The sequence below is a fragment of the Oryx dammah genome, unplaced genomic scaffold, assembly GCF_014754425.2.
Source record: "Oryx dammah isolate SB20612 unplaced genomic scaffold, SCBI_Odam_1.1 HiC_scaffold_13, whole genome shotgun sequence".
NCBI classification, from domain to species: domain Eukaryota; kingdom Metazoa; phylum Chordata; class Mammalia; order Artiodactyla; family Bovidae; genus Oryx; species Oryx dammah.
Window position 1 is genome coordinate 28,651,859 of NW_024070197.1, and position 26,559 is coordinate 28,678,417.

At 40.2% G+C, this 26,559-nt stretch overlaps 2 protein-coding genes across 3 annotated transcripts in view; both read right to left on the reverse strand.

Moving 5' to 3' along the window:
• The window catches only part of TANGO6 (transport and golgi organization 6 homolog), a 177,277-nt gene extending 155,380 nt beyond the window's left edge, over window positions 1–21,897 (reverse strand). The window contains exons 1-5 of one of the 2 annotated variants that reach the window (XM_040253254.1): window positions 21,773–21,897; window positions 7,994–8,637; window positions 5,717–5,833; window positions 3,434–3,575; window positions 1,428–1,564 (exon numbers count right to left, since the gene is read on the reverse strand). In XM_040253254.1, coding sequence (XP_040109188.1) covers window positions 1,428–1,564; window positions 3,434–3,575; window positions 5,717–5,833; window positions 7,994–8,637; window positions 21,773–21,869 — 1,137 coding nt within the window. In that variant the 5' untranslated portion in view covers window positions 21,870–21,897. The remainder of the gene's footprint in view (window positions 1–1,427; window positions 1,565–3,433; window positions 3,576–5,716; window positions 5,834–7,993; window positions 8,638–21,772) is intronic. The other variant, XM_040253255.1, reaches the window with a different exon arrangement.
• Window positions 21,898–24,086: 2,189 nt separating this feature from the next.
• The window catches only part of CDH1 (cadherin 1), a 73,587-nt gene continuing 71,114 nt past the window's right edge, over window positions 24,087–26,559 (reverse strand). Inside the window, exon 16 of the mRNA XM_040253258.1 lies at window positions 24,087–26,024. Within this exon, the coding sequence (XP_040109192.1) occupies window positions 25,815–26,024 (210 nt within the window). The 3' untranslated portion in view covers window positions 24,087–25,814. The remainder of the gene's footprint in view (window positions 26,025–26,559) is intronic.

The window sequence follows — 26,559 nt, forward strand, 5'->3', positions numbered from 1 at the left end:
GAGAACCTGAAGACCAGCATAACAGCTGAATGACTTTCTTTACACTGTACTCCAAAAGGCATATCTTACATCTAAAAGCATGTGGAGAGGTAACTAAGAACACTCCTTCCACATTTTCACCTATCAGATTAACAAAGAAAAGTTTTGTAACACACTGTGTAGGCAAAGGTGTGGGAAAACAAATACATATATAATATCAATCAAAAATTTAAATACATATACTTTTTAAGCCAATCATTTCAATTCTAAAAATTTTCCCTATTAACTGGAGCATTGTAACAGCAAAACAATGGAAACAATTTAAATGTTCATTAATAGGAAGCTCGTTAAATAAATCATGGTACATAATATGATGACATACTATGCACCCAAGAAAAAGAATGAGACAGCTTAACATGAAATGATCTCCAAGGTACATTGTTAAGTGAAAAAAGCAAAACTGAAAAATAGTGTGGGCAGCATATTATCATTTGGGTAAAAATTAGAATATAAAAACAAATACATACATATATAATTGTATACACATTATTCACAGATTGTCTCTGCAAAATAAATAAGAAATTGGTACAGAGACAGGAGAGAGACTTATTTTTCCACTTACTCTTCTGTGCTTTTAAAAATTGTATACCATGCTAATCTACCTTTTTTATTTATTACATATTTTTTAAAAAATAATTAAAAACACAAAAAAGATAATAAATATGACAAAACTATAGTTTCATGTTCCAGTTTTAAGGGCAAGCTAGTCAGTTACTAATGATGAAAGTGAAAGTCACTCAGTCGTGTCTGACTGTTTGCAACCCCACTGATACAGTCCATGGAATTCTCTAGGCCAGGATACTGGAGGGGGTAGCCTTTCCCTTCTCCAGGGGATTGTCCCAACCCAGGGATTAAACCCAGGTCTCCCGCACTGCAGGCAGATTCTTTACCAGCTGAGCCAGGGGGGAGGCCCAAGATTACTAGAATGGGTAGCCTATCCCTTCTCCAGGGGATCTTCCCAACCCAGGAATTGAACCAGGGTCTCCTGCACTGCAGGGGGATTCTTTACCAGCTGAGCCACCAGGGAAGCCTAACAGATGAGTCTCTCCCACAGGTTTTTAATGTTATTAAGAAAGTCTTTCACTGAATAGTAAACATTATATTAACTCAATACTGTTGTTGTTTAGTCACTAAGTCGTATCCAACTCTTTGCAACACCATGGACAGACAGGATTTTCCAGGCAAGAATACTAGAGTGGGTTGCCATTTCCTTCTCCAAGGGCATCTTCCCCACCCAGGGATCAAACCCGAATCTCCAGCACTGCGGGCATATTCTTTACCGCTGAGCCACTGGGAAAGCCCCTAACTCAATATTAGGTGAACATTAAAAGTTCTCTTTCTATAAATAAGCAGATAATCCTCAAACAGACAAAAGAAATATGATTTACCTGGGGGCAGATATCTCTATAATAATCCTCTGGTGAAAGAGACTGCTGAGGACAAGAAGCTAAAATCTTTGCAATCAAGTCACACTTCTTCCAGTCCGCAGCTGTGGCCTCAGCATCACTCCCTCCAGCCGCCCCAGCTGTCAGCAATGGATACAGATGTCAAAAATTCATAGCACCTCACCACATAAGGTCCTTAAATTAGAGGAGAAACTATTTTTTTTCCCTATTGAAAGTCACTAATTTCTTCTGTAAGATAAACTACCTCCTCGTACTTTCATTTTGATGTTGGTCTCTGGCAAGTTCAGAGGAAAAAATAGCACTTAACCATTGTAATTAGAGTATGCATATTATCTGAACACTAGTTTCTTCTTTGTGCTTATTACTGACATGTTTTAAATGATTAATATTTCTATTATTCTGTCTCTTTATATGCATCATGTCATTCAAACTGCCTTAAACTAGAGTTAGGGAGTAACAGGTATCAGACAAAAGCAGCCCAAGACACTGGTTCCTAAGAGAAGGGAAGCAAACAAGGTGAGCCCCATGAATACCCTAGCCTACTACCTTGAGAGAGGATTTTTTTTTTTTTTTGGTCCATACTACGAGACATGTAGCAACTCAGGGTGAACCAGTGCCCCTGCACTGGGAGCATGGAGTCTTAACCATTGGACCGCCAAGGCAAGTCCCTAGAGAGTTTTGAGGCCACACCACAGGTAAAGAAGAATCCAATGAAGCCTGCTACACTGCTGAATTAAAGAAGAAACACAGTTCAGAATTCAGGGATGTCAACACAGCTAGAGCTTTCAGGGTAAAAGAGCAGAGAGGGAACTCCAGAGATCAGCAGAGGAATCCTCTCTCAAGTCTTCAGCAGAGTATGGTGTATGTGTGTTGAGAGAGAGGGAGAGCGACAGAGAGAGAGAAACCCAAGGCAAGAAATACCAGAAAGGAGTAGGGAGAACAATCCCCAGAGTTCATGCAGGGCTTGGAATAATTAGTGTTCCTACCAGTGACCATGGAAAGCCTCTTAATACATACAGAATCAAGTAAAATCCCAGAAATGTATCACCTTAGTATTGGTGCCAAATTACCTTAAGTTAAAGGCTGTTATCCACCCACAGTAACAAGGTTTAAGAGCCAGAACTGAAGGACTCAAAAAAAAAAAAGAACTGAAGGACTCAAACTGATACCAAGAAAATTAACTGCATCCTAGCACAAAGCCCAACAAAGGAACACAACAAAATAGAGCATCCAGCAGTGTGAAATTAAAATGCCCGCTATCTATTCAAAAATTACCAGGCACATCCATTTCAGTGAAATATTTTTTAATATAAGGATTATGGTTAGAAAAAATATCAGAAGTCACCTGCTCAAAATGTTCCAAGTGGTTGCTTCTGGGGATGGGAAATGGAGTGGAAAGCCGCTAAGAACTGCTATTTTTCTCTAAAAGCATTATAGACCTATTGATTCTTTAAACTATGTGCATATATAATTTTGTTTAAAAGTCAAAAAATATAAATTAAAAACTACTACCATACTTAGTATGATAATTAACATTTCTTCTCTTAATGAGGACCAAGAGAGTATAACTGGAAACAAATCTAAAATTTCATTCCAAAGCTTTTATCTCTTGGGTATCTCAAGCTTGAGGAGAATGCTTTTGTATTTTAAGTCCTGAGGTGAAGTACTCTTAGGACCTCTGGCCTTTTCACAGAGAATTTCTTGGTTTCTATACCGTTTACTTAAATTTTCTGTACAATGTTTTCCTCTGATATTATAACTTATTTGAAACAGCTGACAATATTATGCAACGTGAGCAGTGTATCACAACTGTTTTGGGGGAAAATAGCAAGAAAATGAGTTTTTTTGGGAAAAGGAGTTCATTAAAGTTTAACTTCTCATGCCCCACAAAGGCACAAACAAAGTCTAGTCTCCATCAGGTTTTACAGTCAAAGGCTAGAGACCAATAAAGAAAACTGGATGCTGAAATAACAAATGTCTCTTCTTACCACCTGCTCCTTCCAAAACGCCCCGGACTACTGCCTGAACACCGCTGGGTCTCATCAACCTTTCAGAGAGGAGCTGCCCACACAGACGCCGGAGCCATGCTGGGGCCCGACACCTAACTTGCATCTTCCCTTCTGAGCAGGACTGAAAAACGAAGGGAAATGTGTGAATGCATGTCAGCGTAATGGGTAGGATTTTTTTGTTTGTTTTTCAGATAGGATTTACAGAAATTAAAAATATACAAATACACTGAGTCAGACTGATAATTAACAGTACGCTATACAGACTTCAAAAGGGCAAATTTTTTTCTTTTAAAAAAAAGGGGAGGGGAGAGTTCCCTGGTGGCCCAGTTGTTAGGATTCCTTCGATTTTCGCTGCCATGGCCTGGGTTCAATCCCAGGTTGAAGAACTTAGATCCTGCAAAGCCATCATGGCAAAAAAAAAAAAAAAAAATCTTTATAAAGAAAAAAAAAAATCTTTGTGAACATTTATAAAACCTTCTTTGGCCTCACTTTTAATTTTAAGGAAGTAAAAATACAATGAAACTGCTTCAAAAAATATCAAGTGAAATTTCAAACCCAGAAATACACAAATATGTTTGTGAATAAAATACAGACTTGAGGAACACAAGACCCATGTAACCAATCTGAATGCAGTCCTTCCAATCAAATGCAGCTTCCAAAGAAGACTCACCACTAAGAGGAGAGTCCCAGCAGTGAAAGGGCACTCCTGTCCTGGCCTCTGAGGTCGTAGCTACTCTGATTCCTTTTGACATAGCAGCTTTAGGAAGAGTTAGATTTCCTCAAGAACTCCTTTTTGAGAGTTCTGCAGCACCACCATCAACAAAACAGTCTTGCTGTCCCTTATTTTGGGCTGGAGTGCAAATTAGAGTGTGGTCATTCATTGTGTTTAACTGTGTGATCATAAAACTCAGTGAAGGAAACATTTAACCCCACACTAGCCTGTTCTCTCTTTTCCAATCATTAATAATTAAAGAAATCTGTGGGGGTTGATGTGCCATGCACTGTGTTAAGTACCCCACAAACAATCTCAAAAGGGACTTCATCAGGAAGGTGCTTTTGTCATCCCCATTTTATGGGTAAGGAAAGTGAGGGATGGAAAGGCTTACTAATTCAAACAACTGCACACTGGGGTTGAATTCCAGTGTGCCTAACTCCTGGGCCTCTGCTTTCCACCATGTCCTTATAATGTATTTTATTTCATCTGGCAAACTGTGGACTCACTCAGAGAAGCAGGGCATGAGCAACAGGGTCCCAATATGAGGCTCCAGTAATATTTGAGGGATGAGATGAAAATGACTTCAGCAAGGAGATGTCTTTGTAGTCAGCTTCAGCTGGTCCTACAGTTAACTATTTGGAACCTTCATGCTTTTTTTAAAAAAAACACATATTTATGTATTTGGCTGAAACAGGCCTTAGTTGCAGCATGTGGGATCTCGTTCCCTGCCCAGGGATTGAATCCAGACCCTCTGCATTCAGAGCACAAGGTTTTAATCCCTAGACCACCAGGGAAGTCCCATCCTTTGGACCTTCATACTTTACTCATCTAAACTCGTAACTAAAATTTAGGTACTAAAAGAAAATAGATAATTCCAGCTACATCACCAAATTGAATAATTTTGGATAAATAATTATTTTTAAGGAAAAAAGAAACTATATTATGCTGAGCAGAATATATACTATTACGTTTTTACTCTAGTTTTAATTCCTTGACTTCAAATACTCCAAAGAATAAGAATACTCCATTCTACTTTTGCCAGAAGAATACTGTCAAACAGTATTTTTTTAAAAAGACCCAGTTTGAGAATGAATAAAATATATTTTTGTCATAAGTCCTAAAAAATCACCACAATATTATCAGGAAAAGTGTCCATTTCTCATTAAAAGAAAAATTCCTTAAAATTATCCCAGAGGTTGGTGTAATTTAGTTTGGCAAATACCATTTAACAATCTAAAAGATGAAACAGGATTCAATTAGACTAACTTCCAGGAGAAGACAGTTGCTTAGTCACTCAGTCGTGTCCAACTCTTTGCAACCCCACAGACTGTAGCCAGCCAGGCTCCTCTGTCCATGGCATTTCCCAGGCAAGAACACTGGGGTGGGTTGCCATTTCCTTCTTCAGGGGATATTCCCCACCCAGGGATCAAACTTGAGTCTCCTGCATCGCAGGCAAATTCTTTACTGCTGAGCTACCACGGAAGAAGACAATACGCTAAACTCTATCATTAAAGCTTCACCCACAAGAATCCCCCAGGTGTGCATACCTGGGGCGGTCCTCCCTGGAGGATAAGTAATTCTCGGACTGCTAATGGCTGATACACCTGATCCAAGATGTCTCTTAGGGCCTTCCTCGATAGGGCTCTTTCTTCTTCAGTTAACACCTAAAAGAAACACGTCCTTGGCTTCTGTGAGATACAAACCAGACAAGCAATAGAAGATAGTGCTCTGCAACAGTGAACAAAGATGCTTGTGAGGGGAGCAGGAGGCCAACTTCTTTTGCCCCTTTTTTTTTAACTTTTTATTTCGTATTGGGGTATAGTCAATTAACAACGCAGTGATAATGTCAGGTGGACAGCAAAGGGACTCAGCCATTTATATACACGCATCCATTCTCTCTCAAACTCCCCTCCCACTCAGGTTGCCACATAACATTGAGAAGAGTTCCATGTGCTATATAGTAGGTCCTTGCTGGTTACCCTTTTTAATTCTTTTGCCTCTTGGTTTCCTTCCATTCAGAGGAAGCTATAATAAGGAAACACGCCTGGCCCCCTCTCCATTCCCTCACCCACTTCTGGGCAGGAGACTGCATCCACTCATTTGATTGCTGAGTTCTGGCACACACAGCTCGCTCTTCAGTCCCTTGGGCGTGAGCGCACAGTCTGTTCTGCTCTTCTGTGCCACAGATTTTTCAGGGCCATGTCCTCTGCAATGGGGCAGAAGGAGCTGCGGTTTTCTAGCACCCTTTAAAACTGGGTGAGAAGTGCATCTCGTTGTGGAATGCACTGTTAGGAGACCCATGGGTCTCTCTCTATAGACCTTCCAGCTCTGCCTTGATGAGTAATAAAGGTGACATTCTGATTTGTCATCTCTTACTCTGTTAACTATCTTTTCATTCATTCAGAATCTGGGCAGCGAAGAGGGTGCTGTTTAATTGGGTCCCTGCTCCAAGCCACGACAGACTGACCCGCTTTGGGAGCTTCACAGTCAAGACTCAGAATCCTGCTCGGTATGATTTAGTAAACCGTGATGCAGATGCTGATCAGAGCAGGAGCTGTTGCGGAACTTGTCCAGCTTCACACGGTCCACCCACCATATCTCCCCTTCTCCTTCCACCCCATCACTTGGTCCTTTCTGTGTTTCCCTTTTCTTTTCTCTCTTCTGCCTGAGACCTCTGGGTACTGCTTACCTCAAACAATAGTCATAAGACCTGCTCCAACCCCTCATCTCAAGGAAGTGCAGGTAGCAGGCACTGATGGAGCTGTCAAGACGCACACCCTGTTGTAAAGAGCACAGAGCTCTGCTCCGCAAAACATAAGGGCACTGGAGGAGACCATAATTTCATGTGACTACTCGGGTGACGATGTCTTTTAAATGTTTTCTGTTTTATTTTCTTTTGTGAGCACAGGGAGAACAAACAGAAAAGGAACAAGTTGGAAGGTGACACAGAAAGGCTGACAGAAAGATGAGGTGAGTGGACATGATAAAATCTGGATGCAGGAGCGAAGGAATTACACCGTATGTGACCCTGGTTACATTTATACCTTAACAGTGTCTTCTGTTTAGGTTCCTGTGCTAAGGCTGGCAGTGCTCTCATGGGGAAGCAGTGGTCCCTGTTATGTTGCACTTGTGAGTCTTGTCTCCCCAGTGACTGTGTGAGCTGTTGGAGAAAAGGGCCACATCTAATGCTTTCGTATCCTTCACATCACTTTATCATCCAGACGCTCAAATCCTTACTGACTGTCAACAAAACACTTGCCTGTACCCTCAACACCTAACAACCAACATTGACTGGATTGTGGAGGGAACCCAGTGCTTGCATACTTCATCTCACTTAATCTTCCCAAGAACTTAATGAAGGAGGCGTAAACAGTTTAATATTAATATTATTAGTAGTAACTTTTTGGTGAGCACTGCTGGGTATTGGGCCAGGTAACTTACACACATTATCCTTATTCCTCACAGCCACCTTCTAAGGTGGGTATTGTTTTTTTTCTCAAGGCAGGCATTAATAAACACATTTTACAAAGTTGGAAAGAAACAGAGATTCAAAGAAATAGCTTACAACAGCTGTTTCAAAAAATGGAAAGAAGGGAACAGGTGAAATGGACTCTGCAGGAGTGAAAGGATTTGTATTTAATAAATGAAAGATCCAACCCCCTAAAAAGATTCATCTATCCACCAGAGATGCTTAGGCATTTAATAAAAATTCTAGGTCTTTCCATCAGCACTTTTCCAAAGAACTGAGATGATCTCTTATAGCAACCACATACAAGGACACACAGAGATTCTCACACATTCTCTCTCTCCCCACGGATGCTTACCTCTTCCTCAGGACTTAGTGATGATCTCTTGCTTGGGCAGAACCCCAGCTGGCACAGACCTGCTGCGATATCCCCCAAATGGCGGCAGAAAACCAGGCTCCCCAGAGACGCGTGCTGAGCAACACTGAGGAGGGCCCTGCAGCTTGTGTACAGCCTCCGGGTTGCGCTGGGAGCAGCACTGAGACACACCACGTCCTGAACGACGGCCCCAAACTCAGTCCTGAATCTCAGAGGGACTCCAACGCCGGGCGCGAGATAGGGGCAGACACCCAAGGTCACTACAAACTGCAAAACCGACTGGACAGTCTTTTGCTGGGAGATGCTAAGCGTGTCCGGGCTCAGGGCAGGAGCAGTTTCTGGAGTCTTCGGGTTGGGTTTACCTGGATTGAAATCAGCTGCCAGGCGGAGCATGGTTTCCTTCAAGCACAGCAGCAGCAGTAAGGTCTGGGAGGTAAAACGCCAGGTGACATCCACAGAGTCTTGCGGCCATTCTGCCTCATTAGCAATTTCATCCCGTAGGAGTTTCAGTATCTTCCAGTGAGGATCTTTCAGAAACTTGTCCTCCAAAGCAGACAGGTTAGATTTTAAAGTAGCCAACAGGATATCATGTTTCGTGATCTGCAGTGAATTTGAGCCTGATCCTTCTGAAGAAAAATCAATCAAATTACATACATGGAAAACAAATTGTGCTTCCCTCCATGAGGAATGCCTTGCCCACTCCAGTTCATCTTCTGAAGCCTGACTCAGATGTCATACTTCTAGAAAGAGGGCCCCCAACTGGGCCTCCCCAGCCAAGGCAGAATTCAAGACCACATTTCCTGCCTTACCACAGCACTTTGCATGTAGTTAGAATTATGTACATAACACATTATATTGGGTTAGCCAAAAAATTCATTTGGGTTTTTGATAGCATCCTATGGAAAGACCTGAGAGAACTTTTTGGCCAACCTAATACTTCATGGAGTTTGTTTCCATTCCCCACACGTGCTGAGGGGACAGGGTGCTTGCTGCCCCAGAACCAAGAGGCCAGATCTTAATCAACTTACTGGGCTGAAACTATAGCGAGAACAGAAATCTAAAAAGGTAAACATTTACCACAGAAGGCTTATTCAAGCTGTTCTAGATCCCAGGGATAAGGCACTGAAGAAAACAAAGTCCTTTCCATCATAAAATTACAACCAGTGAGGCAGATCACAGAATATGGACATGGAATGCAAAGAAATTAATTCAATCACACACACTCCCTAATATCTAGTCTCAATTTTTCCTGAACTCTCCCCAAATGGTCTTTACTGCCCTCTGCTGGTGAAAGACATCCTTGCTGACTCCCTCCTTGAAACGCTCCTCTCTTAGGTTCTGGGGCAGCAAGCACCCTGTCCTGGTTTTTTTCCTCCTACCTCAACGGCCATCTCGAAATGTCTCCTCTACTGGCTCTTTTCCTCTACCAGATATCAAAGTGCTCCAAAGCTTGTCCTGAACTCTGGATTATCTTCCTTGACAGTCTTATTCAGGCCTAGGTCTTTTAAAATGAGCTATAAGCCGCTGCTGCTGCTGCTAAGTCGTTTCAGTCGTGTCCGACCCTGTGCGACCCCATAGACGGCAGCCCACCAGGCTCCCTCGTCCCTGGGATCCTCCAGGCAAGAACACTGGAGTGGGTTGCCATTTCCTTCTCCAATGCATGAAAGTGAAAAGTGAAAGTGAAGTCACTCAGTCGTGTCCGACTCTTAGCGACCCCATAGACTGCAGCCCACCAGGCTCCTCCACCCATGGGATTTTCCCGACAAGAGTACTGTAGTGGGGTGCCATCGCCTTCTCCAGAGCTATAAGCTAACAGCTTCCAAATTTACATGCCTGGCCCACAACTACTTAGAGCCAATGACTCTAAGTTTCAGAGACATATTTCCAACTGCTGAATGAAATCTCCACTTGAATATTTCTTAGGCTTTTCAAATTTAACAAAATACTGACTCTTACAGGTACCTTACACTCCTAAGTACAATCTAACCTGGTTACCAACTGGTAACATCTCCACCTTTTTCTTTTATCCAACCCATCACCAAGTCTTTCCTGTTCTGCTTACTAAATCATTTTCAAATTTATTCATTTTTATCCATCTCACGACTACAACCTTTGTCGAAGCCATTGACATCTTTAAACTGAAGTACATCAGAACCCTCTTGACTGGCTTCCCTACTTTCACTCTCCCCAAAATTTACTTTTCACACATCAGATCCTCTTAATATTTAAAACAGATTTCTCTTGAGAATTCCTTGGCAGTCTAGTGGTTTCCAATACTGGAGCACGGGTTCAATCCCTAGCCGGGGAACAACCTAAGATTCCCACATGCCACGTGGTATGGTCAAAAATTAAAAATACATAAATAAAAAATAAAATAGATTTCTCTTGGTAGAAGCACGTACACACATTCCTGATGTATATACACCTAAAAGAGGAAATGCTGAGACACAGATATCCGGAATCTCAATCTAAATATTATCTCCTCAGAGGTGGCCTTCCTTGACCACTCTAAAAGCCACCCCCCACACTATTAACTCTGTGATAACACCCAATTTCTTTCCTCTATAGTACTTATCATAATCAGTAATTATTTTATTGGTATTTACTTTCTTTCTTCTCTATTAGAATTTAAACTTAATGACAGTGAGTACTACGTCTCTCTTGTTTGGTGGGTGCTTTGCACAGCTGACATAAAGTAAGCCCCAAAAGAGTATCTGTAGTTGATTGAGTAAAAGAATGAATGAAGAGTGATAATAACGATCTCCTTAGAACTCCTATAAGACCAAGCCTCTCACAGATAACTATCAACTCTGAACAAAGAGTAAAAAGCAAATATCTGAAGACGCATGAAGGTGATGAAAGGGAACAGAAACTAGAGAAGGCACCCAGGAGGCAAAAAACAGCACTGAAGAAGCTTCCTGCTTTTCAGTCTGGCATTAGGTCTTTGCATACCAAAAACACGAGAAGAAATTCATCTTACTGACTTGAGAACCAAAGCACAGAATTCAGGGCAACTACAGCAGGTGGAAAATAAGAAACCTCAGAAAGTATAGAACCAGAGAGGAAGAGCTCCCAGTTCTGCATTCAGTCAGTTCAGTTCAGTCATTCAGTCATGTCCGACGACTCTTTGCAACCCCGTGGACTGCAGCACGCCAGGCTTCCCTGTCCATCACCAACTCCCGGAGTTTGTTCAAACTCATGTCCATCGAGTTAGTGATGCCATCCAATCATCTAATACAAACTGCTTAAATCTGTGGCTTATCTTTGCACTAAGCATCTATGGGAAGAACTTTACATACCTCAGCTAAAATGGAAAGAAGTGAAAAGAGCTGCTGCCCATTGCAGAAGAGACAGAGCTTAGAGTATGAATCAGCCAAATGAACTGCCTACTTTAGGGAACTCCCCGGTGATCCAGTGGTTAGGACTCAGCACGTTCACTGCCGTAGGCCCAGGTTTGATCCCGAGTCAGGGAACTACAATCCCACATGTCATATGGCATCGCAAAAAAAAAAGCCTACTTTAAAACAAAACCAAACCAAAAAAGATCAATCTTCTCCAGACGACTGTAACAGAATCTAGAGTTTCAACAGAATATCCTTCGTGATGTCAATGATACAATCCAAAAGTCCTAGACTAGATGAAGAAACATGAAAATGTGATCTACCTCAAGAGAAAGACAATCAAATAGAGACTGATCCGAGATGACCCAGGTGTCAGACTGAGCAGACAAAGATTTTCAAGCAACTCTTATAACTGTTCAAGCACGTAATGGAAAATACTCATGAATGAACAAAATACAGACTCTCAGCAAAAAAGTAGCAAGCATTTTTTAAAAACCCAAATGAAAATACTAGAATTTAAAAACAAAATATCTGAATTTTTTAAAAAACTCAATGGATGGACTTAACAGCTTTGACATGACCCCCCCCAAAAAAGTGAACTTGAAGATATACATACCCCTAGAAATTATCCAATCTGAACAACAAAGAAAAAAAGACTTTATAGAAACAGAGCCTTAGTATCTGTGAACACCATCAAATGATGTATTTGTAATAAAATAGAGAGTAACTAGAATAAAAGGAGAGAAAATGAAGCACAAAAGGATGTGAAGAAATAATGATCAAAATTTTCCAAAATTTAGTGAAAAAACAAATTTACAGATTCAGTAAGCTCAGTGATGCCCAATCAGGATAAGTAGAAAGAATATCACATCTAGGCATATTATAGTCAATCAGTGAAATCAGATAACGATCACACTGATAGAGGGCAGAAATCAACACAATACTGTAAAGCAATCATCCTCCAATTAAAAATAAATAAATTAAAAATTAGAGAGAAAATCTTGAAAGTAGAAAAAAGCAGTCAGCATAGGAGATAAATGCTATGAATGACTGTGAACTCACAAGCAATGACTTAAAAGATAATGGAAAACATTAAACAGAGTAAAAAACAAACAAACAACCACCACCACCACCTGATGTGATGACAGGAGAAAAAAACCCCACCTATCAAGTTTCAATGCTATATCCAATAAAAAGTAACTTTCAAAAATGAAAGAAAAAGGAAGACATTTTCAGACCAATAAAAACTAAGATAACTGACTGCCAGCAGATCTGGATACAAACAAATGCTAAAGGAAGTTCTTCAAGCTGAAGGAAAACAGTACTAGATGGAAACCTGGATCTTCAGGAGGAAGGAAAAGCATCAGAAATGGTAAATATGTGGCTAAATATAAAAGATTCATTTGTTTCCTCTTTATTTGTTTAAATATATATAACTGTCTAAAGTAAAAACTATAAAACTGTATTATGGGGTTTATATCTTATATAGATACAATAAACATGAAAACTATAGCATAAAAGCCAAAAGGGGTGGAAGGCTATAAAAGAACCCTCACAGTTACAAGGTTTTTATGTGTCCTATGAAGTGGTACAAGATAAATTCTAAGCAGATTGTGAAAAATTACGATGTATATTGTAATTCTAGGATGACTACTAAAAATGTAATGCAAAAAAGTGGGTTATAATAAAATGCTGAAAACAGAAATGAAATCAAACAACAATAGATTTCAAAACTAAAGTTAATATATCTTCTAAGAAAGATGCAACTGATGACAACTAAAAGGGTGTTCAACAATACATTATTTATAATAGTGTAAAATTAGAAATATATGTTGAGTAAATTATAGTCTACCTGTATCTAACATACTGTATTTTATATGTAACATTTGTTTTGCTTATTATCGTCTCTCCACCAACGAGAACAAAAATTCCTTGAGGACAAGGATATTGCTGTTTTGTTCACTGCTGTGTGTTCTCCTTGCCTGGAACAAGGCCTGCCTGACACAATAGCTGTTCAAAATAAGTAGTTATTTATTGAATGAATGAATGAATGACGGATGGATTATTTGAAGCCATTATACTATGGTGAACATTATTCAATGACATGTTCACTAAAAATATTCTCAAGTGAACAGAGCATGAAATACTACATGGGGAAAAGATATGAACAGTTTACAGAAAAAGAAATGCAAATTGCTCTTAAACATGAACATATGATCAACCTTGCTCCTAAGAGAAAAGTAAATTAAAACTATACTGAAATATCACTTCCCGTCTATCAAGTGGCTAAAATCCAAATGTTTTTATAACACATTGTGTGCTTTGGGGAAACACACACTTTCATACATGGCTGGTAAGGGACTAAAATGGTACATTCCCTAAGAAGAGAAATTTGGCAATATCTAACAAAATTATATAGGCATTTAACCATTGGCCCAGCAATCCCTCTTTTAAGAGTCTATCCTATAGATAGATACACAGGCAAAAATGCAAACTGACATACACACAAAGCTTCTCATTGCCATACTGCTAGATATGCAGCAGTAGGGAAGGGATGGGGCTGAATCAAAGTGTGCTTTGTCTTGCAGAAGCTAACCCTTAAATTGCACCAGTTGTCTCCAAAAGGTTACAAAACATCCAACGAGACACTGGAGTATAAGCAAACACTCAAGCACCTGTTTGCTTCAGTTTTGGGCAACCTAGAGTAACCGCTGCCTCTTTATAATGCTTACAGTTGATCATGCCTGCCCTTTCATGAATATGCATACCTCCCAGGCTTAAAACTACCCTGGTCCAGTGGTTAGGGGAGATAGTGCTTTGAGGCGTATTTAACACGGAACAAACCTGACTCCATATTGGGTCTCTTGCTCTAGCTCTAATCTTTGTGCCCTAGGACCTGAAATATACACCATAGCCTTTTCTCTACCTCCTAGGTTTGACCTTTAAAGGTGTAACTCTTTTCCACTTATACAGAGATAAAAAGTTGCAGGAAAAATAACATTTCTCTCCATTGAACATTTTTCTCCATTGGAGGTTTATAGGAACATCATGGCTAGATCAACAACTGCACCAAGTCTGCAACAAGCCACACCCTATCCCCTTTTAGTAAAAAAAGAAGCCTGAATTCTAACTAGGTTAGGATGGTTTTCTGGTACCACCATCTTCTCAGTCTGCTGGCTTTCCAGGTTAAGTTGTTATTTCTTGCCCCAACACCGGTCCCCCGATTTACTGTTCTGTCATGGTAGAGCAGTGAAGAGTAACTGTTTGAACTTGGTAACACTATTTCCCTGACTCCTTACTTGTCACCTGTAATAAATGCTTCTACTTTAAGAAAGCACCTGGTGTGTTCACTAAGGACCCCAAACCCACTAAGTCTGGTAAAAGTATTTTTTTATATTAACAAAAGGCTTAAAACAACCCAAATATCCATTCACAGAGAACTGACGAATAAACAGTGGCATATTCACATAATGGAATACTATGCAGCTGTAAAAGGGAAAGAGGAAGATTTCCACGTACCACTATGCAGCTATCTCTAAGGCATACTGAATTTTAAAAGGTATAGAAGAATGTATATAGTATGCTAACTTTTGTGTTAGAATGGGAAGGTACACAGATTATTTTTATTTTTTAAAAGTAGTGGAAGAACAAATTAAAAATTCACTACAATGAACTGTCTATAGAGAAATGGAAAATAATCAGTGGGAGTAGACAAGGATAAATGTATCCAATTTTAGAAGTTTTCCTCTTAAAGCACTGAATGTTTCTCATGAGCTTCAAAGGTGGTGCTACTAGTAAAGAATCCGCCTGCCAATGCATGGGTTCAATCCCTGGGTCGGGAAGATCCCCTGGAGAAGGAAATAGTAACCCACTCCAGTACTCTCGCCTGGAAAATTCCAGGTACAGAGAAACCTGGTGGGCTACAGTCCATGGGGTCACAAAGAACTAGACACGACTGAGCACACACACGTTTTTCATAGTTTAAAAAAAAAAATCAAAAAGAAAATTCAGAATATTCCTAAAGATAAAAAACAAATGAACCTAAAAATTCTATACTTTATGTCCAAGGTCGCCAAAATACAAGCTACAGGTCAAATCTGGCCCTTCACCTATTTCCACAAATAAAGTTTTACTGGAACATAGTCATGCTCATTTATTTACATATTACATATGGCTGCTTTCGAGCTATGATGGCAGATGTGAATTGCTGTAACAGAGACAGTATGGATCACAAAGCCCAAAATATTTACTGCTTGCTTTTTACAGAAAAAATGTTCCAGCTCTTTCTCTAAACCAAATTAGCAGCATAACCACACATAATTATTTCAAATGACTTGAAATATAGAACTTTGTACATCCTGAGGGCAAAAACAAACAAACAAAATCCCTTAGAAACAGTAGGTTTGTTGATGATAGTAATGTTGGACTTGTTATTTTAAAAAATTATATGCATGTGTGAGTATATATGAATATGTGACTATATATTTGCATGCATATATATACAAAGTAAGTAAATAACTGTATTAATTTTATTAGGAATCAATATTTACAGGTAAGATAAAAGAAATATACAGATGAAAATATAAAATACAGTAAAGAAGAATGGCTAGGTGGACAAACACATGTTAAAGAGTCTAGGTCATGGTTACGAGTTTTCATGGTAAAATTCCTTCAACTTTTCTATAAGCTTAAAATTTTTCTTAATGAAATGTTAGGAAAAATGTAAACTCTGTAACATTTCATTTTAATTGGGAATATCAGTAGGAACTTTCAATTTGCTTTTTTTCTGTTTTCTGAAAATCCACATATTTCCTGGCTCTTAATCATTGAAAAAGTCTGGAAGCAATGACATCTCAGTGGCAATAAATATTACTAGTGTCCATCTTATGGTCCCTAAATATCACTTATTCTTAAAAAGAATTGCTTTCAAGCATAGAGCAAGAAATGCATAAGATGAATCTGAATATCTTATGTCTTAAAGCAAAGAAGCAATCAAGACTACTAGGTCACATCAAAGAGTCCAACAGCTAACTTGAATGACTCCCACAGGCCACAGATGGAACAATTAAGAGTATCATGAATAATCACTACAATAAATTGAAACATATATATACAAAAACATGATTACATAATAAAACAAAACCAAAAAATATCACTGTTGGCTAAATTTGGAGACTAAGACAATAACCTATTTTTCTGAAAACTGATGGATAAAAGAACAGGATGCACCTAACTATGAAAACTTATATGTGTGTGTGCCTCAGTACACACATAGAAAAAGATCTCAAAAGCTATACTTCAAAGTGTTAACAGTGATGGTCTCTGGATGGTAGGACTTTGGGTGATTTTTCTTTTTTGCTTCATTAAAATTTTTTCAGAGTGAATTTGTGTTGTTTCTGTACTAAAAATATATTTTAAGGTTATAAAACAGTATGTAGTATATGAGATCATTTTTGTAAACAAATTATACATATATATATATCTCCAAAATGTAATCTCTGGATTGTGGGATTAAGGTCATTTTAATTTTCTTCTTTTAGCTTCTCTAACTTTTTTTTTGAAGCTTTACTATAAGTAATATTAACTACTTCTATGAACAGAAAAAGGAACAATAACATTTAAAAACGTTATTCATTTTAGTGAGAATCACTAAAGTAGTGAGAATCATAAGAGTAAGATTTTTCAGGACTTCTCTAAGACTGTTGAGGGCAAGTGTTCTGACTCACTGGCATGAATATCTGTTGTCTTTAAGTAATATACACCTAAATAGGAAATGAGTGCTTTCATAGCTTGTTGCCACTAATGATTAAGATCAATAAACAATCTCTAAGTAACTTCCTGTGACTTTATAAGATCTTGGAACTTAAACATGGGACACAAAGAAAGTGATTAACAAAAGCTACTGGCCCTTTTTTCTTAAGAGCCGCTTATAAAGTGGTCTCCTCTGCCCTCTTCTGGTGATAAAAATAAAAGCTACTTGAAAATAAACATGGCATTCTGAGAGCAGCAGTTCTCAAAAGTGTGGTACAGGGTCTCAGGTTTTGAGGGCCTCCCCAAGATTCTCTCAGAAAGTCAGCAAGGTCAAAACTATTTTCATATTAATAGTAAGACAGTGCCTTTTATGTTCTCATTCTTTCTTGAGTGTACCAAGTATGAAAATTCATTGAGTTCATATTCTATATTAAAATCAACCTTTTAAGAAATTACCTCTTGTTGAGGTTTAAAGAGGAATACACAGTTATCTGAAAAGATGATGGAAACTTCCTCCCTTTCCACTTAAATATATAGATGTGTGAGTCTAGATATCCATCTGTTTCAATAAGAAAAACCTGTCAGGACAGACTGAACACAGAAGCAAATATGAAAACCCAGCGCTCTTCTAATAAGTCAGACACTTAAGATTTGCAAAAGTGTAATAAAACAATGCCATTCAAAAGTAAAACAATGTTACTCTTCCAACTGTTATTTCAGAAAAATATATTTTTTATGTTAACATGTAACAGGTTTGTTACTGTTGCATTTAAATAAATTTAAAAGAGTTCTCTTAAACTCTTAATTTGTAATACAGTAAATATTGATATACATAACCCACATAAAAAGCTCCTTTAAGTCCTCAACACTTTTAAGAGTGTAGGAGTACTGAAACTGAAAAGTTTGAGATCTGAAGCCTTAAGACAAAGTTTTTCAAACTACAGTCATATAGTGCTTCCGTAACTTTTTGGCCATTTATTTTGGGCACCAGCTGTATTGTTATTTGCTTTATTCATTTATTTCTTCAAGTTAATCTTTTTAAACTTAAATTAATAATAGTTAATATACTATCCTAAGGGATATGTATTTAATTCAATCCTTGTGAGGGTGTGTGTGTGTGTTAGTTGCTCAGTCGTGTCCAACTCTTTGCGACCCCATGGACTGTAGCTCGTCAGGCTCTGCTGTCCGTGGGGATTCTCCAGGCAAGAATACTGGAGTGGGTTGCCATTGCCTTCTCCTCTGTGAGATGTAGAGTATTATATTAATATCCTTATTTCCAGACAAGAAGACTAAGGTTAAGGCATTTGCCAGAGAGCATATTCAACTCTGGCAACCCAGTTCGAGAATCCAAGCTCTTGATCACTATTTGAAGCTTTTCAGCCTCAAAATGTTTCTCTACATACTGCTTACAACCATCCCCATCATGCTTTGGGAAATGCTCCCCTCATAAACACAATTATTTATTCTTCCCACCACCAATTTAAAAGTCTATGCTTTGTGACATTTAAAAGCAGACTTCATAATTTGTGTGGTACTTTTTAGTAAATTCAAACTGTAAAGTAAGGGACTTTACTGGTGGTCCAGTGGCTAAGATGCTGCACTCCCAATGCAGGGGGCCCAGGTTCGACCCCTGGTCAGGGAATTAGATCCCACATGCCACAAGAAAGATCGAAGATTCTCCATGACACAACAAGACCTGGAGCAGCCAAATATATATATGTGATACAGCTTCATCATATACAAATCACCAAAATTTACAGCCCCCCAGTTCAGTTCAGTTCAGTTCAGTCATGCCCGACTCTTTGCGACCCCGTGAATTGCAGTACACCAGGCCTCCCTGTCCATCACCAACTCCCAGAGTTCACTCAAACTCATGTCCATCGAGTCGGTGATGCCATCCAGCCATCTCATCCTCTGTTGTCCCCTTTTCCTCCTGCCCCCAATCCCTCCCAGCATCAGAGTCTTTTCCAATGAGTCAACTCTTCTCATGAGATGGCCAAAGCCCCCCAACCACCACATAATTCAATTTTAATGACTGAGTTCAATGAACATATATTTAGTCTGGCAAGTTTTTTTTTTTTTTTTTTTTTTTTTTTTTTTTTTTAGGAAAACTACTGCTAAAATGCTGGGAAAGACCAAGGGCGAGAAGTGGGGAACAGAGGATGAGATAGTTGGATGGCATTACCAACTCAATGGACACGAGTTTGAGCAAATTCCGGGAGGTAGTGAAGGACAGAGAAGCCTGGCATGCTGCAGTTCACGGCATCACAAAGAGTCAGACACAACTTAGTGACTGAACAACTGCTGAGATGACCTTAAGCAAAACTTCACTAAAACTGACAACCCCTTTCCAATTCTGCTTAACACACTTCCTAATAAGGGAAGTGGAGCTATTCCTCTTACTTGCCCCACAACTGAGAACAGAAATGGAAGGCAGGTGAAGAGAAAATACTTAATCCTGTAGACCTTTTAACAGCTCAAAAGGGAAAGACTCGGTATCTTCCTTCCTTTCTGTCTATTCAATTACCATCTAGACCAAATTCTCCTTCCTCTTGTATCCTTCCACAGCTCCTTCCTGAGATAACTCCTAACTAACCAACTGCTACCTGTACCCTCCATTCACCACTAGTATCAATATTATCTGCTATGTTGAATATATTGGCCTGTGTGTGGAGTGGGGCTTCCTCATGGGCTCAGCAGTAAAAAAAAAAAATTGTCTCCTGCAGTGCAGGAGACACAGTGATCCCTGGTTGGGAAGATCTCCTAGAGGAGGAAATGGCAACCCACTCCAGTGTTCTTGCCTTGGAAATACCACTGACAGAGGAGCCTGGCAGGCTACAGTCCAAAGGGTCTCAAAGAATTGGACACAACTGAGCGACTGAGTACACTATATTTGGAGTACCATCTCCCCAAACAAGATACTTGAGAGCACAAGTTGTTAAATAATATTTCTATCTCCAAAAATCACTGGGGACAGAATACTACATACAGTTGACTCTCAGTAAATATTACCTCAAAAGTAGTCAATTGAAAGACCAAAAGCAGTTGAACTAGCTGGAGGTACTTTTAGCAAATACTTTCATCTTGTCTCAACATCCTCTGTCCATCAGGAACATATGAATACTTATTACACACAGGTATTTTTGTAATTCCTTCAGCAGCTGATATGATAAAAGAAAACAGCAGAAAGATTCACACAACATAACCTATCTGTGAAAATAATATCATTTTACCAAATTATTCTTTTTCAAATAATAATGCTTGATTTCTCTTAAGCTAAATGAATACATGTAGTAACTCCACCACATACTCTGAGAGAGAGGTTCTTCCAGAAACGAAGTGTATGTGCTTTGTAACAGATGACTACTTCCAGACTATTTAACTTATTTAATCCCTGTTCTCACTAATGTTCTAGATAGTTGCAGTTGCTAGATAAGCAACCTCTCCATTAACAAGTTAAAAATGTATTTTGCAGTTTAATTCTTTACTGTGGCAAAGTAGTCTATATAGAACGCATCTGAAATTCAAATCCTAACTCTACCACTTAGGAGATTGGCATTGGGCGATTTCCAATGTACCTGAGCCTTGGTTCCTTCATCTGTAAAATGGAATACAAGTAATACCTATATCATGGAATTGTTGTGAGGATAAAAAGACCATACATAAATAGCACACTATAGGGGCTGATACTTAGCAGGCACTCAATTACTTTTTTTTTTTCCCCTTTTTCCTCATACTTCTCAGCTTGTGGATCTTAGTTCCCCCACCAGGGATTGACTGGGGCCCTCCACGGTGAAACCAGGAAGTCCTAACCACTGGGCTGGCAGGGAATTCCCCCTACTAGCTTTCACTTGCCCCTAGTATGATACACTTACTGTTTCCTGACTTTTCGAAGTTTGGGGTGGAGGTGGGGGAATCTCAAAATGTGAGACTGGGAACATAACCTTCACGTACCTTACCTTCCTCACCCTACAAACCCCTTCCTCCAAACTGTACGCTCTAATTTAAAGTAGGGCCCTATTTCATGTGTATCTTCCCCAAAGCTCCAGATAACATCAGAGGCTCCATACTGAATAATCTGCTTTGATCTGACAAGGGGGTTCGGTAGACTTTGGTTCTAAGTTCGTGTTCTGCCTCTAACCTGACCATCTGATCTTGGTCAGGTTATTTATTCTCTTTGATGAGCCGGGGGTATCCTCAGGAGTAAAGGGAGAGTGCCAGGCTACACCACTCCCAAGGTCCCTTCTGATTCTAAACTGGGAAAGATTAAAAGTGACTGTAAATCCCTAAATCCTCTCCCCAAAACGCAGCTCAAACGTCACTGCTTCCTTTCTCTGGACTCCTTGGCACTCTGTACAAATATCCAGTGTCCACATCAGACCCTGCGCTCTCAAGAAGCTGGGACCTCTCTGAGGCAGCTCTGGGAGACTCTCTGAGGCTGTGGTTGCAGTCCTCACAGAGCTGCAGTGAGGACAGATGAAAACACGTACCCACGGTGCTTAACACAGTGCCTGGCCCAAGGTAACCGCTCGAGATACTTCGGCTAGTATCAATATTCAACGGTTCCCATCCCTCCTTGAACCTCGGTTTCCTCAAGAGTAAAATGACGCTGGACAGACCCTGCCCAAAGGCCCCAGGTGCAGCCCGGCGCCGAATTCCGTCCTCTCACCTCCCGGGCTCAGCAGCAGCTTCAACGCCTCCAAAATCTGCTCCAGACCACACTTTTCCAGAACCCTGCTGCAAGCAGCCTGCCTGACCGCCGCCATGACTGAAGCGCAAAGCTCCACTGGCGAGCTGCGCATGCGCCTCAGCGGAACGGTGCCGCTGCCGGGTGGCGCGTGGCCGACGCACTAGGGGCGGGATCGACTCGGCTGGGAACGCCCCTTTGGCAAAAAATGTTTTTCTCTCGCCACTTGTATTTCCTTGGGGTAGGGGAAGTAAAAATAGCTAACACAAACTGTCAACGTGCACGATTTGAGAAACTCAACGTGATTAACTTCTGTATAAAGGATGAGAAGTAGTTTATAAAATAATATGAATTTTATTCAGTATGAAAACATTTGGTCACCAAAACACTGAAGTAGTGAAGTAATCAGATGCTGCACCTTCTTATAATGAAGTTCGGTATGTAAAATAATATTCAATTGTTTAACTTCTTCACTAGTGCTATTTGTGCTTCCCTGGTAGCTCAGACGGTAAAGCGTCTGCCTACAATGCGGGAGACTCAGGTTCGATCCCTGGGTCGGGAAGATCCCCTGGAGAAGGAAATGGCAACCCACTCCAGTATTCATGCCTGGTTGCAAAGAGTCGGACACGACTGAGCGACTTCACTTCACTAAAGTGATATTTAAAAATAGCTAACACACACACCGATTGCAAATAGCTGCAAATATTGTTCTTGATATGATTTCTTAAATGGACTAAGTACTGCTGCTGCTGCTGCTAAGTCGCTTCAGTCGTGTCCGACTCTGTGCGACCCCATAGACGGCAGCCCACCAGGCTCCCCCGGTCCCTGGGATTCTCCAGGCAAGAACACTGGAGTGGGTTGCCATTTCCTTCTCCAATGCATGAAAGGGAAAACTGAAAGTGAAGTCGCTCAGTCGCGGCAAGAGTACTGAAGTGGGGTGCCATTGCCTTCTCTCTTTGCTCTATTCAGACATTCCTGGAAAATTCAGTGTTTGTTAAAATCGTGCCACATCAGAATTGTGTTAATATGTAAAACAGAATGGGTTGGAGATATATCATCACTAACAACTTTTCACTTACAGAAATCTTGGTGGGATATTCAAAATTCATATTGTCTGAAAGAACGTGAAAGTGAAGTTGCTTGGTCGTGTCCGACTCTTTGCGACCCCATGGACTGTAGCCCACCAGGCTTCTCCATCCATGGAATTTTCCAGGCATGAGTGCTGGAGTGGGTTGCCATTTCCTTCCCCAGGCGATCTTTGCAACCCAGGCAATGAACCCGGGTCTCCCGCATTGCAGGCAGACGCTTTACCATCTGAGCCACCAGGGAATGGCGTGCTGGAAATCCAGGACAATGTTTCTGAGGGCAAGACTCTGCCTCTCCTTTCATTAAAAGTCAGTAACCTCGCCTACCATTGTCACAACCAACTCCAACACCACTCTGTGAGACTGCGCCCAAGAGGCTGTCCTGCTTCTTGTTGAGATCCCTTGAGTTAGCCTGACATCATGACTGATGACTGCTCTTCAGTACTTAGTTGCTTGGGAAATGCGATGTGCTCCATATGCAAGACCATGCCACTAGAGGAAGAAATGGTTCATTTAACTCTCTCCTCCGTGAGTCAGGTCCCTTCCTAGTCACTCCCATTTCTCTGGACTCCAGCCCTATGTCATCACAGCCATTTCCTACTCTCAAAGGTAACAGAATCATTTTCACGAGGCTATCTTGGGGAATCAAGGTGATACTGTTCTCAAGTATTTAGCAATGTCTGCCACACAAGGAATGCTTAATAAATTGCACCTGGATCTTCATCTCTTCCTTAAATAAAACCTGCTAAAACATCTTTAAACTGGAAACTACATTTTTCAAAAAATATTTATTTGGCTGCACCAGGTCTTAGCTGTGGCAGGTGGGATCTTTAGTTGCAGCATGTGGGATCTAGTTTCCTGACCAAGGATCAAACTCAAGCCTCCTGCATTGGCAGCACAGAGTGTTAGCCACTGGACTGCCAGGGAAACCCCAGCCTTTCTTTCTATCCCTCCGTGCAACCCACAGTAGCTTCCCCCTGACAAAGAGATTTTATTGGTTTCACCACATGCCACATCACTTGCCACATGGATGGATATTCTTCAAATAAGTTGACCTTAGAAACACAGTTTTCCTTTCCCCCTATTCAGTCCCAACAGAATGACACAAAGTTCAGGAATAGATATTTTAATATGAAGCTTCTCTCTCCATGTTTTGAATGAGCTTACCTACCATTTGTCTGACCTGGGATTGTGCAATCAAATAAAAGAAGTTTGACAATGGTGTAACAAAATTCTTTAATAAAATTTATAAAAAACAAATAAGAATAATTTTTGCAGCTTGAATTGCTTTCCTTTTCCACTCCCAAAGAAAATACAAAATTGTCTGCACCCATACACATATTACACTCAAAACTATAGTGACATTCTCTATGTAGAACTACATTAGAGTTTAAATTGCTAAAAAATCAAGACAGTTCTAAGAAGTGGTTGAGAGATGTTCCTTTTCTTCTAAAAACAGTTGATAGGTAGGGAAGTAATTTAGATTAAATTCTTGTCTATGGTTGTCAAAATTTTCTTAAAAGATGCATTTCAACTAAAATAAGATCCAAATTAATGTACTCCCTACCCTCACCTTCCTTTGCTAACACCCTTTCAGTGAGTGTTTTCTTCCTCTGCAAAGGAAAAACAAATTGGATTTGAAAAATATTCTCAAGTTTCATAGCTGAAATTTGGGGCAAATGTGTCCAGACCAGCTAGCATTTTCTATAAATATCAACAAAAGCAGGCTCGGGGATTCTGTGCTTTGGGTCCAAGGATCCTGGCAAATACATGTTGAGATTCCTCTAGTTCAGAATTTCCAGGGGGTGGAGGTAGAGCCACCTCAACTGTCTTCAGCCTCAGTTGGCTCAATTGCCAGGCTTAGTGACAATTGCCCCTGCCATCTCCAAGCCCATTTTTCACATTTGCCCTCTGCTGTGCCCTCTTCCCAGCTTCTGTCTTTGGCTACAGCACTTTAGGCACTATTCTAAGTCCTGGAATATATCACTCTTTCGTTTTAGAGATAAATAAACATTAGAAGTCTAGTAGTGGATTTCCCTGGTGGTCCAGTGGTTAAGAATCCTCGATTCCCTTGTTAAGGGAGGCAGGTCTGACCCCTAGTCAGGGAACTAAGATTCCCCATGTCCTGCAGTGCGGTCAAAAAAAAAAAAAAAGTTCAGTGGCACCTGAAACTCACCACCTTTTCTGGCCCAGTCTCCCTATTTAGAACCAAAGTATCTTGTAATGACATTCACGTGACCAACGTCCTTACTCAGAACAAGTTAACTGGATAGATGCCCAATACAATTACGTACTCAGAAGATAAAAATGAAAAACCGTTAAGCCGTTAAGGTCTTAAGAGTACACAATACCCACTCAGTACACGGCCAGCCTAAGACATAATCCTCTTTCCCTAAGAGAGCCCAATAATGTCTGCATCAGAGAAATGTAATAGAATTCAGGAGTAAGAGTGGATCTCAGAACACAGGACATCAGTGCAGTGATGGGAGGAACAGAAGCACACAATTTTTATATATATATATATATATTTATATTTATATATATATATACACACACACACACACAATAGGGAAACTGACCCCTCCCCTTCCTTTTAAAAATGAGACAAAGCCCTTAAGGGAATCTGCAAGTTTCTAGCAGAACCTTTTGAGACTGAAACTATTATTTTGAAGTATTAAAATTTAGGGGTCTTTTGGACATCACCACCATGTCAAGAGTGATGAAAGGAAAAAGATTACTCAAGGAATAAGTCTAAATCGTTCTAGTACACAGATTAGATCTATAAAGTGGAAATCAGGACTATGCTATCACTGATCAGTCTCTTCTCCAGAAACGTATCCCAAGTGAAGGGAGCTGGCGAATAACCAGGAGTATGTTTCCCGCATTCTCCATCACACGAGTATAGGGACCCATCTCTCTTCCCATCAGTCCTGAGTCCCTTAGTCATCCTCGCCGCCTCCATACATGTCCGCCAGCTTCTTGAAGCGATTGCCCCATTCATTCAGGTAGTCATAGTCCTGGTCTTGGTCTGACTCTGAGGAGTTCAGGGAGCTCAGACTAGCAGCTTCGGAACCACTTCCTTCATAATCAAACACCAGCAGAGAATCATAGGGTGGGGCAGTGGGGTCACTATCAGCTGCCTTCAGGTTCTAAAGAAGGAAGACAATAGGATCTTTTATTGAGAGGAATTGCACACCTGTCATCTTAAGCAAAATACCTTCTTTTGGTGAATAAAGCAAAATGCACACAACACACAACAATATAACCATCCTGCAGAACGCCAGGGGCAATGAACACCGACAAAGTAAACTTAACACAGACTGGAACAGAAGATGGTCATTACACATTTCTAATGAAAGGAAAAAGTCTGTAGCAGAATGTTTAAAGTGGTAAATTATATGTAGGCAGGAGAGATGAGCGCCAGCCAATCCAAACGGACAGAGACTAAAAACAGTCATACCAGGCTAGTCTTGTGTGCGTGCTAAGTCGCTTCAGTCGTGTCCGACTCTTTGCGACCCACTAGGCTCCTCTGTCCATGAGATTCTCTGTCCATAGGATTTGCATTCTTTTCTTTATATACATTTTCATAATTTATATTTTTAAAATAGCAAACATTTTACTTTTGTAATTAAGAAACAGCTACAAGCACAAATAAACATAAATGGAGGAAAAGACCTGATCCAG